This window comes from Osmia bicornis, chromosome 2 (genome assembly GCF_907164935.1).
Source record: "Osmia bicornis bicornis chromosome 2, iOsmBic2.1, whole genome shotgun sequence".
NCBI classification, from domain to species: Eukaryota; Metazoa; Arthropoda; class Insecta; order Hymenoptera; family Megachilidae; genus Osmia; species Osmia bicornis.
In genome coordinates this window covers 2,513,512-2,531,718 of record NC_060217.1, presented here as the reverse complement: position 1 = coordinate 2,531,718, position 18,207 = coordinate 2,513,512, and the positions used below count along the sequence as shown (strand labels likewise).

Genomic DNA, 18,207 nt, shown 5'->3' with positions numbered 1-18,207 from the left:
TGCCTCGATCCTTTGCTCTCAGCCCGCTCCCTTTCCGCTTTAGCCCTTGCGAACCCTGCCTCTCTTCCCCACAAACACGTCCGCGCAAAGTGTTTATACACGGTGTTGCGAGGGCGTGTTTATCGAACGTACGGTGGTCGTGTATCGCCAGCACGAAGGCGACACGCTACTGGCCACTATCTTCCTGACGCTGGAATTACACCATTATTGTGCAAATTAGCGAGGACCCGTGCATGATAGGGCGACCGGACGTTTAGCGGGATTAGAATTAACGCGGCTACCTTGAGCACTCATCCACAGACACCTTCTTGATTGCTTTGTGCTCGTACGCTTTGTGGAATAAAAATATTTTAAAAACACATGGTTTCGAATGGGAACTTTGAATAAACCTGGGTAAAATGATATACTTGGAAACGTTGTAAATAGCGACCCGTTTCAATTTTATTTCGAATAGTGTATTTATATAACGTTCTCTTTAAAGCAATGCGTCATTTATAATTTTTCATTGATAACAGCGCTGATAACCCTGTTAACCACCACGATTGCGAATTCACGATGTTTTTCATTCAGTGAACGCAAATAGAATGTTAGATCTGGATCCCTCTAATTCACGAACGAGTCCGAAATACGGGATACTTTCCTATTAACCCGTATCACGAGTCGCGTCCGACTACCATTTCCGGAATCGCGTTATCAGCGCGCAATTGCGCTTAAAATTCTGACGGTACGACTGCCGTTGTTCTATCGGTTCAATTACACATCCCCTTGTTTTAACAGCAGAATAAAATCTTTCTGAGAATAAATAACAACAACCGCGGAGAAAAGAGTGAGTTTAGCGAAAACTTCCTGCGGGATAAAGCACTATATTACATTTTTGCTCTTTCTATAATAGTTAAAAAAATAATATTTACATAACATTTGCTATCTGTAATGTGTAGTGAATGATACAGGAGACCGGGGACAAAAGTAACACGTTATGAAAGTAACAACCCCCCTCTCAGTTCACATGTAATGTCCTCAAGAAGATTTATCACTACAGTTACCGCCTGAACTGCTTTTGTTAACTTAACCTTTGTGATTTGATAGCCACCAAGTAAGTTTTTCTCCTTTATAGTGTTTTATAATAAACGATAGGCAATGCCGAGATTCTGAGGCAAACAGGTGTCTATGTATTCTTAAATAATGCATTAACCTAACCAGATCTTTGATTTAGATACCGTCGATATACTTTCCAAATTATTAATTTTCAAACTTAAAAAACGTGGTTGGGGACGAAAGTAACACGTTTTAATGCATGAAATGTAAGGGTTGGTCTTGAAGACTGTACTTCGATTGAATGGTATTTCATAAGTTGTTTATGAAAAACTTGTCTTTGGGATAAGTTTTGATAACAAATTAACAAAGTTCCTGTAATATAATATAACATATTATATAATAAAACTTTGTATAACATGTGTTGCATTGGTATCTAATTCCTTATGTCCTGTTCTGTAAGTCCTGGACACCAGGACGAAAGTAACACTTGTCATGTCTACGGACAACGTTCGTGGCTGCCTAATATATTGCTTACATGGAACTTGAACCAGTGTGCATTTATAGAGGAATATATAGGCTACATGTAGGTATAACTTTTTTCAAATTCACTCTTAACACTCACTGGTAATAAAGCCAAACATGAAAAATGTTACTTTTGTCCCCGGTCTCCCCTACGACAGTGAATAATTCGATATACAACAGGATATACGGTGCATCTGGGTAGCGGATAATGTTGCACGATGATAGTGGAAAATTTTATCAATAATTGCAACGTTTTAAAATCTTTTCACGCAACTGCGAAGTATTCAAGCGATAATTACGAGATGTAGCTCTGTGGTATCGTTAATATTGCGAGGAAAAGACAGAATTCGATCGAATGGAATCGTCGATGCCCAAACGTGTCCTTTCATCGTTGCGACCACAACTGCCACTCTCACCCCTCCCTCCCCAACAAAAGTGCATTGTCCTATTGTAAATATAAACTGTGTGTATTCCGCAAACCGTTTTCCTTGCTATTTGTCGCGTTTCAGGACATATTGCACGCTACGGTCATTTAACTGTGCGCCTGTTTATTGTATGGAGACGGCATATGGCGCGAAAGTAACGTCTCTATTATATCCCCTGATAAATGGCTGGTCGTATTTAATACAGCTAATAGGGATTCATAGGTAAGGAGCGCGTACGATAAAGTGCACGCGGATACACATTTAAGTAGGCGGATGTTATGTTGAGATTTAACACTTGAACAAACGATGATGGACGCATATCTGTCTTTAAATTTAAATTGAAAGTAAAGTCGATAAATTAATGAAATAAGGATGGAGAATATAAAGAGACACAAGATCAAACTTACCTATATTTCTAATAGGCAGAGACGCAGAGAAGATATGAAAGGCAAATTTATTTTTTAAGGGAATAATACATCTTTTTTTCTTCGCGTAGATCGAATCATACTTTCAGCGTGACAGGGAAAATTATGGTTCGAAAAGACACAAAGAGAATGGTATAATTAATGGTACCGACTTATCATTGCTAATCGCAGGAAACTCTTCTCTGCATCCTTTGAACCGTTGCATTTCGCTTGAAACTCATTAGAAACGCTTGTGCATAATGCGTTCGAGCAGCTTCCTTGTAAATTTCAAGTTATATAAATGGCGCGTAATATTATTTACGATCGCAACGAGAAGAAATTTCCCGATAAATCAACCCTCAGTGTTTCTAAAACGGACCCTTCCCTCGCGAGCAACATGTGCGTGGAATCACCGAAAAACTACCGAGTCCAACGTTCTTCGGATAACGATTACGACCATTTCCAAGGGAAATATGTTACCGATCTTACTCTACGCGCGGTTTAATTCATCTTCAGTAAGTAAGTACGCGTTTTCTGTAGGTACATTCAGCGTTGTTCGTGACTCTTACCAAATCGTATTAAAAATCGAAGCGTCTTGACCTTTCAAATAGTCGATCTACCTCTGTTTTATCTACCTCAGACAATGATCATGCAGGTTCGCTAGGAAATTGTATGGCTTAATTATGTAACATCTTCATTTTGAATACCATGTATCAATACACCTTCTGCGTCTCAAAAGCAACGACGAATCAACTAATAGTGTATATAACATTTTTTACTTGGAATAACGTTCTGAATGTACCGACGAAGCTTGTCGATTTCGTCGCTGAACAGACTGTACACTTTGAAATCTAATAACATTGGTCAGGAAGGATGAGTACACAATCCGCGGTTTCTTTCGTATCGCGAAATCGAATTGATATCCCCCAATGTATACAAGCGTGGTGTATGGAATCGGCATGGCCAGTGACTGGCCTCTCTCCCCGCAACAAGATTATGGTAATTGACTATCCGACTTGGAAACCCCCATCAGGCATATCAATTACGTACGTATGCATCCCAACCGGGAATTTGCCTTTGATCCGCTCAAACTCGGAGGTAACACAATTCACGCCTGCGTCTAATCTCAAATGGGATTGCCTGATGGCACAAGGGACATCGAAATGGGCTTTTCCGACTTCACAAGAACGCGAGACCGTTTCGATACCGTGCCCGTCCCGGATACACCTCTTACGCCGACGATAATCCGGTTACTTCTTCCCTCTGTGCACGACCGCACGTATTGAGAGGGGAAAATGATTTCCAGGATTTCCTTGCTACCCACCTACGCGTCCGTCACGCTTCCACGATACGTTTCTATGCCGGATTTTCACGAATCCGATCGTATTTTTGTGCGAACGAATAATCGATCGTCGTTAACGCACCAATGATTTCCACCTGCGGGACTAGCGTTTCTATTCTCTTCCGTGAAGAACGCTGTCATTCGATATCGGTCGATTAGAAAAATCAAATTTTCGTCGACGAATATTTTGTAACTGAAATTCTGATTTTAATTGTAGATTTGATTTTTAGTAAAATGTTTGAAATTCACAGAGTTCACGTTACTCTGATATTAGACATTTTTTCAGTTTATCTTACACTGAGAGAGTACACTTTGTAGACGAATAACGCGATAATTCTTATCGCGGTATAAAAAGGCTGTTCGCTCGATAGTTGTTTCAGAAAGTTCACAGGTACAAGCACAATATGACATGGTTCACCATTTTCGCGACTCTTCTGATCGTACAATCCGGCATTTCGGGTAAGATTTATAGTTCTTCCTGGGTCCCACCCTTTCTCTGTTAGACCGTACATGTCCTCCCTTCATCCCTCTACGACTCGAAACGTCCCTTCGCTGCCTTCTCCTTTCGCTCAGCCGAAAATTGATTGTGTTCATCTTTCGAAACGTAAAGCAACGAAATCCAGCTACAAATTGTGTGTATTCGGTTCGAGAACGAGTATTCATGATTAAACTGGACGAAGTTGCACGGGAAATCGGTTACAAGATTATCGAAGGCACTGTTTCAAATCGAATTTCGTAATTTCAGATGTTGTGATATACGGAGAACTACGTAGGTCAGTGAAACTTTCTGCGAGTACTGAAGTCCTCGGAGAAATTAAAAACTGTGTAATAGAAACGAACATTGGTGACAAATATATGTTTAGCCCTGGTGTCGGTTCAATGGGTGATAGAAATGTTACTATCATCGCAAATTATCTCGATTGTAGCGTCCTTCTGTATTTACCGAGTGCGGAATTCGCCGGTGAATGGAAAATAACATCGTATTTTCAAGAGGATAACCATCCACCTGTTACGAATAAATTCAAGATAATTGTAAAAAAGGTACCGTCTTACGCACTTGAAAAAGTGATAAAAATTTATGAAGTAACATCAAGAGAATTCTTTGATCTCTCAAATAACGTCTGATGAATCTGGTGTACATCTAATAAGTGTAAAACAGATATTCTAAATAGTGATAATCTTTTGATCGTAAACAAATACGTAAAATAATGATATTTATACGAATTCTGTTTTATAGGAAACTAGAGTGGTACCTGACTATATATGGATAAACACCGATTATTTTATTCATGCCGAGCTTGATTTGAATGGAAAAAATGTCACAAATTGCACGCTGCTTACTCCGACCGTACGTGATTTTTATTTATTTTTTTCCAATTCTATTCTAGTATTAAAAATGATTTCTCTCACCTTTCGTAACTTGTTGAAAATCAGTTGATCGTTTAAGAAATAATCTCTGCTACAAAATTTGAATGTCTTCGCTATGATTCATTTGCTTTCAGCTTGATACTTGTAGACCGATATTTAGTAATCTAAATGTACTTTTGGAAACAAATGTAATATACAAAATAACAGAAAAGTAGATTGCCAAACTTTGTAACATATTTTACTTCTAAATGTATCTTTCCCGAGATGGAAACGTACCTAAGGAAATTGCTTTAAGTAATTTAACAATCATAGTCTCAGGAGATCGATCTACTGAACGATGGCACAAAGAATTTGCGAAGATTCGGACGGTGCGGATTTCGAGCTTTGGTGAATGATAAGAGTCAAAATATATGGAAACTCAAAGCATTCGTCGAAGAAGATAAGATTTTTTACACTGGCGGCGTCGATGTAAATGTCTTCAACAAAGAAAAAAAGACAGAAGAAGTAAGTCCCTTTGCTAAATCGAGTATTCAAAACAAAATTACTTAATTTCAGAACCTAATACTGATTAATCTAGTCGGTATATTTATCGCCATTTGGAAGGCGATAAGATTACATGCAAGATTAATCGTATCCTAGTAGTATCAATATACGTACGCGATGAACTTGACTACAACATTTTGGTTCATTCCCTCTACCTATTGTCCTTTAGTAATTAACACACTCCTATTCGTACTAGAAATGATCGGTTTCGTAGGTAATTGTGATCAGAATTCGAGGGGCTTAATAAGTTTACGACACGACGGTAGCTGCCTAAAGTAAATTACTAATCGTATAATTATCATTAGACGTAGCTGCTTCGCTGTATTTGGTTTCGGTAAACACTACATCGATTTAGTCGAAGATTATAGGTACTCAGGAAGTATCGATTATCTATACGAGACCTCGAATTCTGTACGTGGAGAAACCGTCGATTTATTGCCGTCTACTTTTAATTCAACTCCAGCCTATTTTTCCTAACAAATGATTGAATCAAAGTTACGATGCATTTTATTTGTTAATATTTGATCATCATTACTCTCTATTGACATTGATTTAGGAAATAACTATCACGTTAAATCTTGGCACAAGCGGCACCGTGAGCTTACCTGTCTACAGAACGATTATCTTTTGCCAACTGGAAGATCCAATGGGTTTAAAAACACCCTTTTTTGACTCCTGTGTCTACCACATACCTGTAGTTACACCTCGTCACCAAGGTGTCTGGATCGCGCGTTACGGCGGAATGGAACATCCAGTTCCTACTGTTCAACGCTTCAGGGTTGTTACACGTGGTAAGCTTGTTGCGACGAAAATACAGATTTTGTAACTTCATCACCTAAGTTCGATCACCTAATATCAAATACATTTGCAGATCCGGTAAGTTCTGGTAGCAACGTTATTGTGACAGAAAATAAGGAAATTCGGCTGTCCTGTCACATTTATGACGAAGTTCCAATGTCGTTTAAGTTCTGTCACTTCGTTAGACCAGATGAATATGTATTGAACTTGAGGAATGGCATCGGAACAGAGGGGTAGGTGAAGAAAAAAAAATCGACTATCGTCGATAAAGGAAGTGATTCATTTAAAATATAAAGAGCTCGTTACCCCGAGACCGCGTTATCCTTACCGCGTTAATTATAACGACTCTGATTCCATTACGAATCTTTCATTATGAGTTAATTATCTATTTTTTTTGTCATTCGTACATATTTACTGTTTCCTATTCCACGTGTGAATTTCCCTTTTTTACTTCTTTTATTCGCTTGGTGTCACGTAGTCCCTGCGTAGTATCGTACAATAGTACAGCCGTTATATTACGTACCACCGTGAACAACCAGCCCCCTCCCCTCGGGTTTATTTATTGCCACATCCACTATTATTTACCGGAACAAACGGTTTTATACGAGAGTTCCTGGCTTTTAAAAATTCGAATGGTTATGCACTCCGTTGTAGTCATAAAGGTTAAGTGCTTTACAATACGGCGATAATTACGGATCGATCATCGATGTACCGACGCAAAACGCAACGTTAATCTGATCCATAAATGAAAAATAACTACCTCCACCTGTCGAACGGACGATCCGTCCAATTTTTCCACGTGTTTCACAAGCGTTTTTGTTAACGAGTTGACTACCATTATGAAAATGATAATTAATCCTCATTTCTTTTTCTTTTTTCAATAGTTACAGTAGCTTTAATACTTTCGAGGCAAATAATACACATATATACTGTGGTTTGATTATCCATGAACCAAAACAACATGATTACGGAGCTTGGAAGTGTAATGTAAAATTACAAGGTAATCGATACCGCGGTTCGATAATTTACGTTGATCCACGTATAATGAGTAGAAACGAAACACAAAATGCCACCAGAGAATTTCATATTGTTACAGAAAATGTGTACGTGAAGCGCAACGATTTCTTTCAGGTGATTTTAACACTTTGACGGACGGTGTCATTTTCCGTAGTTAACCTTTTACTCTATCATTCTTTACCTTATTTATATCTATTTTATCAAATGCCAATTAATCAAATGATTACGCCTTTCTCAGATTAAATGCACCGTGGATGCGGTTTTGGATTACTGTTGGTTCCGAAGCCCTAATGGTACGTTTTACACTGTTATTCCAAACCAAAGACAATCCCCTGCGAACCTCTTTTATGTGGGATTGGGATTTAATTTTGGCGACTGTGTCGCTGCAATTGATCGTGCTTCTTACACGGATCATGGAGAATGGACTTGTAACGTAGGCATTGTTGATGGCCCGGAGGAGAGTAAAACGGTCCTCGTAAACGTCACAGGTAAAATTTGACAAAACTGTTTAATGTCGCTAGATAGAAAATTTTACCTCCTAGTGTAAAATCTGCATTCCCTCCGAGGCAATATTATTGTTAAATTTATTTATTCCATTCTCTCTTATTTACGTTCTTTAAATTATAGAAAGCTACGTTATCCCAGAACGTACAGAGTTAGTGGCTAACTACAAAGAGGATACAATCTTGTCCTGTAATATACTTCCAAATATAACGGATAAAGATATTCATTATTGCCGTTGGGTCCGTCCGGATGGACACGGAATACACCACAGCTTAGGTCCCCGATACACTACCAACCGTAGTAACACCGGATGCAAATTAATGATTGCAGGTAAGTGATTTGTGCTGTGTGCTAACGTGTCCGCTAATGCGCCAAAGTCGACGTAATTGGGATGCGAAACAGGTTACACTAGTCAGATTAACTGCGAACAGCGATCAATTAGAGAGCACATCGATTCCGTTCGATTGAAAGATGTCTTGCAAGAATTATCATATAATGAAACGAATTCTCTTTCCGCTATCCGTGATCGCTGTTCGCTATCAATCACAAAGAGTAGCATAAGTAACGAAATAATAAAATCTTTCATTCCATAAACGTTACTCAAACAAAGAGGAAAAAAAGGAGGTGATAAAGTCCGTTTGAAATAATTGAATTGGTAGCTGCAATGTTTCATATCGCGATCCTGGCGAAATAACTGTGATAAATGTTAACAACGTTCCTCATTTTATACTACATAAATAAAAGTGCTCGCAAATCCGGTTGGTTCGACGTTTCTCGCACATTTGCATATTCAACGACGCTCTCTCACACTGTGCGCGTTTTCAATTAAGTTCATGTAACTTCACGGGTACAGATCATCCCGGTCTCGTCGTTGCATTTCGTCGAAAATTACCTGATAAATTAAACCCTAGTCCCCGTTACACGATATTAATACGCGTTCGAGTGCTTTTACTGTATTAATCTGCAACTCTGTGCAACCAAAATTTCATCGCGTTCGACGCTGTATCGGAATCGGCTGTTTTTATACGAACATCCGCGTCGACGTAACGTTAATTATCCGTGATTGTAATCCTTTTGACGAAAACAAGGAGAGAAAGCAGCGTTTCTCTTTGGCTCAGAATCGCGAAAGCCATTGTTTCGTTGGCTCGGTCAAGAGATAGCGATTAAAACGATCGTTCCTCTGTGATAATTACATCTGCTTTCAATCTGCTTATGTCTCTATCGCTAAATATCATTTGGCTCTTTCCGCTTTGCCTGTCCACGGATAATCCGAAGGGCGTGTACGTTTGTTCGGAAATCAGAGGGTAAGAAGAGAGGCAAAAGTATATCCCACGCAGAACGAATACCAAAGTGGCTTCAATTTGTAGACTCTTACCAAAAGAAACGCAACATCGCTTACAAAGAATCACCAATTTCGTTTCGCCCCGTGGAAACTTCTTCCTTTCGACGTGGCGGAATACCAACTACCGTTTGATATACGCGAACACGTTGGAAGAGAATCGATTTCCCGGAAGCATAAAGTACGAACTGCAGGTCACTTAACTCCCGGTCTGTCCTTCTTGGACCGGTTGGAAATTCGAATTTCCACGTGGCGAAACTTTTCATTGACCGTTTCATACTCCCTGCTCGAGAGACCGGGAAAGAAAAGAAAGAATCTCGAAAGTTTCTCATACCGGTTGATCTTCCTTTCAGACTGCGACACCGAAAAGGATATAGGTCGTTGGACCTGCGTGTTCGGACTTCGCGGACTCGAAGACGAGGAAGCATCGGCCACCATATCGGTATTACTGCCAACTAACCGCTAACCGCTGTTCTTTGCGCGTTTAGTTTCGTTCATATACGTAAGAAACGATTGACGCTGTTGAAAGAACCAACGCTTTGTCTCCAAGGATGATCCGGCAAAGAATTTCGTCAATTCTAATTAGAAACTGGAATCATCGTTCGAACAGAATTTACTGGCAGCTATCTCACACCTAGTTTCTAGCCTTCCATATTTTCAACCGAGAAAGAAACGCTTCCACAACCACCATCTCTTTTTTACCCTCTATTCTCTCCACCCTCTTGGATCTGCTTCACCCTATCAGTTTCATCCTTAAAGTAGTGTATAAGCTAGGACGAACTTGCAAAAAAATGTAAATAAAATTAATTCGATCCGTACGAAATGACGAACAGCGTCCATTTTAGGGTGCCCGGTTCGATCTTTAACCTGTTAACCGAAGAGTTTATTTATCTCTTACTGGTGGTAGGAATTGCTATATTTCTTAACAGCTATAGATCATCGTTTAAGCCTAATGGGGTTGAAAACCCGCTCGGCCGTTCCGAAATTTTCGCTTATACCGGCGGTGTTCATGGCCGCAATTGCGCTAAAAATAAAATTCACTCCCCAACAGCCACCACCCTCCAAGTGGCGCCTTGTGCTCGGATCCGAAAGACACAACACTTGATTCTTCGTCGGCGTAACGAATGTTGATATTGGAACGAAAAAGCTAACTAATTGGTGCAAAATCGCAAAGATAAAATTGATTTGTGGACCGCGGTACTTTCCAATGACGAGCTAACTCGTAATCTCCGGTTAACAGGTTAATGGCGAAGAGCAGACGAAGAAACAGGTTCATCCGTTGACTAAAGGGGAGAAAACAATTAAGGCCAGCGCGGAAATGAAATTATAACTGTATACACGCGGACCGTGACGGTTTTCTACGTGAGCCGCCACAGGTTTCTCTGTTAACGAACTCCACTCGCGGACGAAAATAACTTGAACGCAGACTGTCGTTGACAGTTTTTGTTCGTTAAGAACGGGATTTGTAAGCATTCGTTTCCACCGTACTCGATTTTCTTTGCGCAACCCCGACCTGGAGGGTTGGTAGGGGTTGCGGAAAAAAAGGAAAGGATACAGAAGAGTAGGAGAGGGATGGAAAGAGAGCAACCGATGGGAAGCTCGCGAGGATTTCAGAGCGACGGAATTACTTCCATTTACAGCGGCCCGATAACGAGTTATTGGATTTCGAAAGATTGAAATTGTTATCTGACGTTCCTAAAGAGCCACATTACAATATTTCTTAAAATGCCTGACGCCCCGAGCTGTTATTTATTCTACGGTACCCCGTTCGTAGAATAATCTGCATTCTTAATGCTAAATAACTTAATGAAGCACATCTATTGATTTTCTTTTATAACGTGATATTGGTAGAATCGCTGATAATGTCATTTATAATGCAATCTTTGGTACAATTCAAACTTTTCTCATAACGCTTCAATTTTTCTAAAATCCACTCTAACGAAGATAAATGAATGAAACCAATTGGGACGCGAAGAAAAAAGTATATTTCATGAATCCAACAGTCATTGGACTGCGGATGTTCGTGTAAATATATATTTTTATGCAATATTTTCTCTTTTATGTAACGTAGAGTTTATCTGTTTTCATATGCCACAAATATCCACATTCTATCAGTCGCATTTCAACGTGATTCTGATTTACGATTATGCATCTTTCTTGAACATATTTCCGTGATAAATCTAATTTACTATTGTTGGAATAATTCTTCAGAAAATTCGGTGGCTCGTTAATAAAATATCGATAATAGAACATTCAATTTAACGAATACGTTTAAAGAATTACAAGGCAGCTAGTCGGTAAAAAAAAGATTAACTTCGAAGCAGTAGGAGTACCTCGGATCGTTGATCTAAATTACGAGGAAAGGAAGAAAGGAGCAAAGACGTGTCCTGTTATCGATGCTTCCATTTGCCCGCCCTGTCTCTTTACCCTTATCCGCCCCTTGCTAGTTCCACCGACTACGAGAGGTGACACTGACACGAACGTTCCATGTATTCTCTAAATACTTGTGCAGACTTAGTGCAGACTAATTTATAAAATAACGTTTCTGCATCGATAATTTTACACGGTACTTTTAATAAGTGGATCTTTAACGTGTCAATAAACTCGAATCGCTCGATTCGACTTTTCCGTTTGACGATCTAGCAAAACGCCACAAGAGGAGTTTCGTAGGTCGCGATCGAACGAGATACCACACATACACACCGGAAAGTACAAAGACGGAAATATAGTCGGTCCAGGGAAAGCTGGTGAAGTCGTAACGACGCGACGAGGCGAGCTACAGTAAATCCCGGACTGATATCTTGAGCCCCGGGTTAATCCACCGCCTAGATTACTCTCCGTTGCTTAGTACGCCAGCAACGTGTACGTACACGCAGTGTGTGTAGGTGGACGGTGGAGTCAGAGATTGCCAGTAACAAAAAGGAGCCGCCACGAGAGCGAAAGATTGCTGCCACGCTGGTAATTTCGCGGGATTAATATTTAATATCCTGAACAGCGGCTGGAGAAACGGAAAGAGAATCGAGGGAAAGAACATCCCTCCGTCTTACTCTCCTCTATCTCTCTACGTTCCCTTTATCATCTACGCGATCATCGTTTCTGTCCTTGTTCGAAAGCAAACGATAGAAGCCAACAGCAGCACGCCTCTGTTTGCTTTGCTTTCGCTAGCTATGTCTAACCCTTGACCCAGTGTCGCACTGGGTCTCCGGGTAACAATGAGACAATCTTCCGGCGGAATTGCTGCCTTCTCAAATGAGAACCGATCGTACCGTGTATTTCGTGCTAGCGTGTAATCACACGCGGTTCCTCTGTGTTCTTCATCGTGGTCTCCTCAGCATCTTGTAATCGTCGAGGCCTCCTCGTACGGTTTGCAATATCCTTCCACATCTTGCCGGGTGTGAAACTACGACGACGACCACCTTGATTTAATTCTTTTCTTGTTTTTGACTTTGATAAATCTGGTCTCTCGTTTATGTCATCAAAATGTTGTCCTAGTTGATCTCTCTTCTCCGTTTATTTCTACTAAAGAATAATATTCTAAAAGAAAAAACCAATGAGGTTTTGTACACTGATGATATTACGTATTCGACAAGCGAATGGAGAAGAAATTGTAAAAGAAAATGGTAAGTACATTTTCTCTCCAATATTCAAAGATATATGCAACGTTTTCAACTCTCTATCGATATGAAAAACGATACGAATTTTTAGGATGACCTAATACGTATCATCATTTTTTTTTGTCTCGCTTTTGGTCGGCGAAAAGAGATAGGAAAATTTAAAAGGATCGATTTATGCGACTGAATAGAATTCGACCGACCAAAGGAATTCACTATGACAGGGAAATACTATGTCGCGGAAACAATTCGACAGGATGGAATTGCTGACCGATGAAACGGAAGTCGATCGAACTTTTCTCCATTCGAAGCTCCATGCAATCGTACACGTTCCTCTTTCTCCTTCTCTCTCTCCCCTACGTCGTTTCTTTCTCTCCTCTCTTTCATCCCGTTCGACGTTCTCCAGCTCCAATCACCGAATCCAACCGACCGGGTCTCGGGTGTGCAGGTCACAAGTACCTACTTCTGCAAAAATCTTGGCATGTCGTTAGGTAGAGCCCGGGAGCTGGGGAATTCGAAGAAAAGCGCGAGCGGAATGCGCGCCGCGTTATTTCAAGCGCAAATTATCAGCGATCTCTCGCGATTTAATCGAGGATCGCGTATCTGGGCCACGTCGTTTCATTTGCCGGTGAAACGTTCTAATGGAATTCTATCACTTTTTCTTCTTCTTATCCTTCCGTTGGCCGGTTTGACAAACGAAGGAACGGTTCGATCGCAATAAAGAAACAATCATCACGATTTTGGGGGTCCCAGACCACCCCCCTGGTCATCTCATCCCCTTTATGAATTTATTTAGTATCCTAAGAAATAAATGAAGGAAGTTAAATAAACTGAAGAAATAAGTTAAAGTTATGTACGACAGGTAGATTCGCACCCCACGTGTAAGGGTGCCCGGAGCCTCCGCTCCCAACGGCCCCAGCGGTTTTGATGGCGAGGCCACTATATCTAGTATTGAGGGGAGGGCTGGATCCTCCTTACCTTGCTGATTCTCTTCGCTATGTCCGCGTTTGGGTGTAGCGGTCCCGAAGCCAAATAAAAATATGAAGAAAGGGAAAAGAAGCGATATTTCTCCTGCATGCAAGAGCAAAGAATTTTTCCTTGGATCGAGATAAATATCGTAGCGCGATATCGCTTCTCTGGTGGATATACAAAGGAAGTTCTCCGATCGAACAGTGAAATCGTTCCTGGTCGTGGTATTCCGGATTGAATCCGCTCGTCGGTCCGATCGGAGAGCAAAGATCGAACAATGGCCCGTTGAACGGCGGTTCGCGGTTGCCTCGAATACGTGGACAAGGGAAGAGGAACAATCGAATCTCATAGGAAAAGCAATCGGCCGACTACTGTCCCCATCTCCTGTCGTTTCGAGCAACGGCAGCACGAGGGTGAACTTAAAGCCGCTTTTGTAAAATTCCAGCGGCCTCGGCTGGCCGCGAGAACACGTGTGGAAAACACGTTAGCGGCCTCGTCCCTTCCCCCGTTTCAATTATCTAATTGAAAGTGACGGCAGCCTTTACCCCTACGCTTCACCCCTGACCTATTCCATCCGCTCGTTTCCCTCTTGTTTCTTTCGTCTCCCTAGTTTCTCGTGTACGCGCGATAGGGACAGCCGCAACAGGACCGACCAGCCTCAAATGTAACCTCCGATAAATTGCTCCACCTAGTCCAGGCCCTTCTTCCACGAGCAGCGACGTAGAAACGGTCAGCGCCGGCCAATAACTGTTAAGCATTCCCATCTGCTTTGTTCCCAGCACGAACGTTGACCAATGAAGGCAATAAGCACCGTTGGATACGCGTGTACGCTTTGCTGACGCGGCTGTCCGCGTTTCCGAACCTGCAATTACACCCCACGCTGCATTACACGCGTGTGTAACCTCCCTCGTTTCTACGCCTCTCTGTTCCCTTCTATTCTACGCCACCCGTTTCGCAGTTCCTCTGCTTTCCACCCTCGTTTTCTTCTTCTTCTTCGAACCTGCTTACGGTCTCGGTGTGCGCATCTATCTCCAAGAAGGATCGTGCGTGAGTTTCGTCCTCGCGTAACACGCACGCCCTCGAACACCTCGTTTTCAGCCAGGGAAACTTTTCCGCTAGACTACGCACGAATCCCGCTTCTTTCGGATGCTTATACCTCGACGATCTGTTCCGAGGCGCGACCAACCCCCCGTCGTTTATGGTTTTGTTGATTAAAAGCGAGGGTGCTCGTTCCCTTGGCGTGTCGAAGGCGAACGCGCTGACAGAGAAGCCAGCCAGGCGTTTGTGGAGAAATTTCACGTCGAATTTCCGCGATTCCTGGGTCCTCGCGTCGATTCACGCGGTCACGAATCATGCAAGGGTGCGTGGAAGTTTTGATTTCTCAAACATACCACAGTGGTATTTTCGAAATTTTCGAGGCTACGCTAGATATGAAACAATCAAATTGAAATAAACGCCGAGCCCGAGTCTCAAAGATAATCCCCTGTTTGCTTGGAGGTTAATAACAAATCATATTTTAGACACCTCAGAGAAACGTACGATCGTAAACCAGCAGACTCCGCGTTGCATCCAGGATATCGCGCTACGGTGGAGCGTAAGTAACGAGGAACGAACCGAGGGAAACTTTTCTGCTAAGCTACGCGCGAATCCTCCACTGCTTTCGCGCATACCTCGGCCCCCGATCTTACTTCTAGGAATTTCTTTCCAAGAAAAGATGCGGTTAGTTTGTACCAAGGATTGCTTTCCTGCACGCGTCTGCAGAAGTGTATTCCGCTAAGCTTCCACGAATAATAATGCGCATCTTAGAGAAATGGAATTTAAAATTTAACCGGAGGAGAATGGATCGAGAATGGATTGAAAAAGGTATCACGGGATAGCGTTTACAGCATATCAATTTAAAACCTACAGTTCGATTAAACTGACTGCATAAAGATTTCACTAGTTTTTTTTAGCGTTTTACTACTTTACTTTACTTTATTAGCGTACACAGTGATCAAGGTTGGATAAATGAATTGATCAATTTTTCATCTTTCATTTCGTCGACGATCGTTGCGTCGATTCAAAGTTTGTTACGTATAACAGTGTCTACGAAGTGCACGCGTAGCACACAGAGCGAAAGAGTAATTGAAAGAGAAAGCAATCGGGGCTGAATCAAAATTTTCAGGGTGGTAAATGCGCGAGAGCATCAAATTCGTAGGTTGAACGAGTAACGAGGAAGCAGGGTAACAAAGAGTACGTATAAAAATTCACGTCAGGTTGCGGGAACGTTAACAAGAAAGTGTATGTAATCAAGAATTTCCTAGCCGGTCTCAAGCATCGTCACGGGCTCGCATTAGGTGCTTTTCCTTTATTTGCAGCGAACAGACTTTCTCGTTCTCACGAAACCGAGACAATCCACGCCCAACAACGTTGAAATACTGAACAGTAACAGGGCCAAAGAGTATCGTGAAGTTTACGGTAATTTCCGTGGAAACTTCGAAACAGTTTAAATAACCCGCATATTCATGATTTCGTCGATTAAGATTCGCGGCTTTGGGTGTGTAAAATTAGTTCGATCGACGTACCATTCGTAGGAAATGAATTTTCAAATACCTACGTATCAATCATATAATTCTAAATCTTCCAATATTTCCATATTTTCAATTTGTTTTTCATTAGAGCGTTAATTAATTCGTTCACGCTTTTCTCCCCGGATACGAAACTTTTCCAAGATAAAAGAAGTTTCTTTCGCCAACGAAATTTTCCTCGACACTCTGCACCAACTCCCGCAAGACAATTTAGAATTCATAGGGAAGATCATGGAGATTTCACATTGTTTCACTTGGAAGTTCACAGCTGCACTCGAAATTGCATTAAAGAGTTTTCGTCAAGCAGAAATGATCGTTAACCGAATTGATTCGTACATGAAATATCGAGGTCATTCCATGATATTACAACGTAACGCGAAATTGTCGGAAAAGAAAATTTGCCCTCAACATTTTCTTCGAGCAAGAAAGAAAATCTTTCGCAATTCTCCAATGAAACACGTTGAATTTTTCATATCGTCTGCTGGAAAATGAATTAAATCGAGGCAAACGAACTGAAAACAGAAATATAACAAGGGTATCGAAGCAAAAAGAGAATAAACGAAAACGAAAAAAAAAAAAAAGAGAGGAAAGGCAGAGTTGTCTCATCGTGTAAAGGGGGAGGGTTAATAACGATGTTCATCGACGATGTAGCTGGAGCGCGAGCTTCCTCCTATAAACATCGAGCGTAGTTTCCAATAACAGAGCGCCGCTGCGCTGCCCTTTTTCCGAGTGTTTCCGGGGCCGAACCGGTGCAGGAACAGGGTGCAAAACAGTCAGGAAATGTCACGTGCAATTCGACGCGCCGCTGAAAAAGCTCCGGTACCCGGCTATATTTGCGAAGCGCGTTTCCGTGTGCTTTTACGGTGATCAGTCCTGGCTTTTGCCCCGCAGCCAGAACACCCCTTTCCCTCTGTCGATCGGTGCTATATGCTGGATGGGGTAGAGGAAGGGTAGCATTAAACGCAGATGGCGTCAGTTTTACGCGGCGAACGGTACAATTCATCGAGCCGCGTGGGAGAGAACACCGCGAGAGGATATTCTCGAAGGGTAGCAGGGTTGTCGGAGGAAGAAAAGTTTGCCCTACGCCCTTCGTTCGATGTTCCGCGACTGTGGATTCTCTCCTCTAGCCTTTTCGATTCGACGAAAGTACGCAACGAAGTCTCGAATGATCGTTCGAGCGAGAGATTTTTGTCTGGCCCGGAAGAGAGACCCTTTGTCTCCCTTTTTGGAGCAAACGAGAGAGGGTAAAGTTTGGTAGGACGGCAGACACGTATGGAGGTGTAATAAAAATTCACGTTGCGTTTCGCTACAACCCCGCTGTATTAACCCTCGTTGCCTGGGGTCGTTTTTCGCGGCTAGGATGAGCTTCGTGGCTGGTGAATAAAAGCGTATCCCTCCGAGCGACGATACTCTCGCTTAATTTTGTTAGCCGACCGTTCGTCTTGCATTCTGTTTCTTTCTGCTCTAATATTAACAGGCTCGCGCGTTAAGTATATTATATCATGTTAATTAATTACGATACTTTGAAGCTTCAAGTTATTTTCGTTAACACGTTAAGTGCTGTGCGAAATACGTTTCACCGCTCGCGCTATTCACTCTTCTTCATCGTGTGCGAAGATAGCAGGTTCCAGGTTAGGCTCTTCTTAGGTTCTCTCTAGAATCTCCTTAGAACCTTGCAAGATCGAAAGCAAGCTGTCGAAGGTTTCTCTCTCTACACCCTACACTTACTCTTAATTAAGAGAAGCCTATGTTACAGCCAATTT

The 18,207-nt window shown here is 41.7% G+C and overlaps 1 protein-coding gene across 5 annotated transcripts in view; it reads left to right on the top strand.

Moving 5' to 3' along the window:
• Positions 1–18,207, top strand: part of LOC114874137 — a 127,942-nt gene that overhangs the window by 107,610 nt on the left and 2,125 nt on the right. For 2 of the 5 annotated variants that reach the window (XM_046289635.1, XM_046289632.1), the window contains exons 1-10: positions 4,126–4,187; positions 4,474–4,769; positions 4,966–5,076; positions 5,409–5,600; positions 6,196–6,430; positions 6,511–6,670; positions 7,322–7,568; positions 7,693–7,942; positions 8,082–8,288; positions 9,651–9,739. In XM_046289635.1, coding sequence (XP_046145591.1) covers positions 4,133–4,187; positions 4,474–4,769; positions 4,966–5,076; positions 5,409–5,600; positions 6,196–6,430; positions 6,511–6,670; positions 7,322–7,568; positions 7,693–7,942; positions 8,082–8,288; positions 9,651–9,739 — 1,842 coding nt within the window. In that variant the 5' untranslated portion in view covers positions 4,126–4,132. Of the gene's footprint in view, positions 1–4,125; positions 4,188–4,473; positions 4,770–4,965; positions 5,077–5,408; positions 5,601–6,195; positions 6,431–6,510; positions 6,671–7,321; positions 7,569–7,692; positions 7,943–8,081; positions 8,289–9,650; positions 9,740–18,207 lie in introns of those variants that run through there. The other 3 variants (XR_006830320.1, XM_029183123.2, XR_006830321.1) reach the window with 2 other exon arrangements.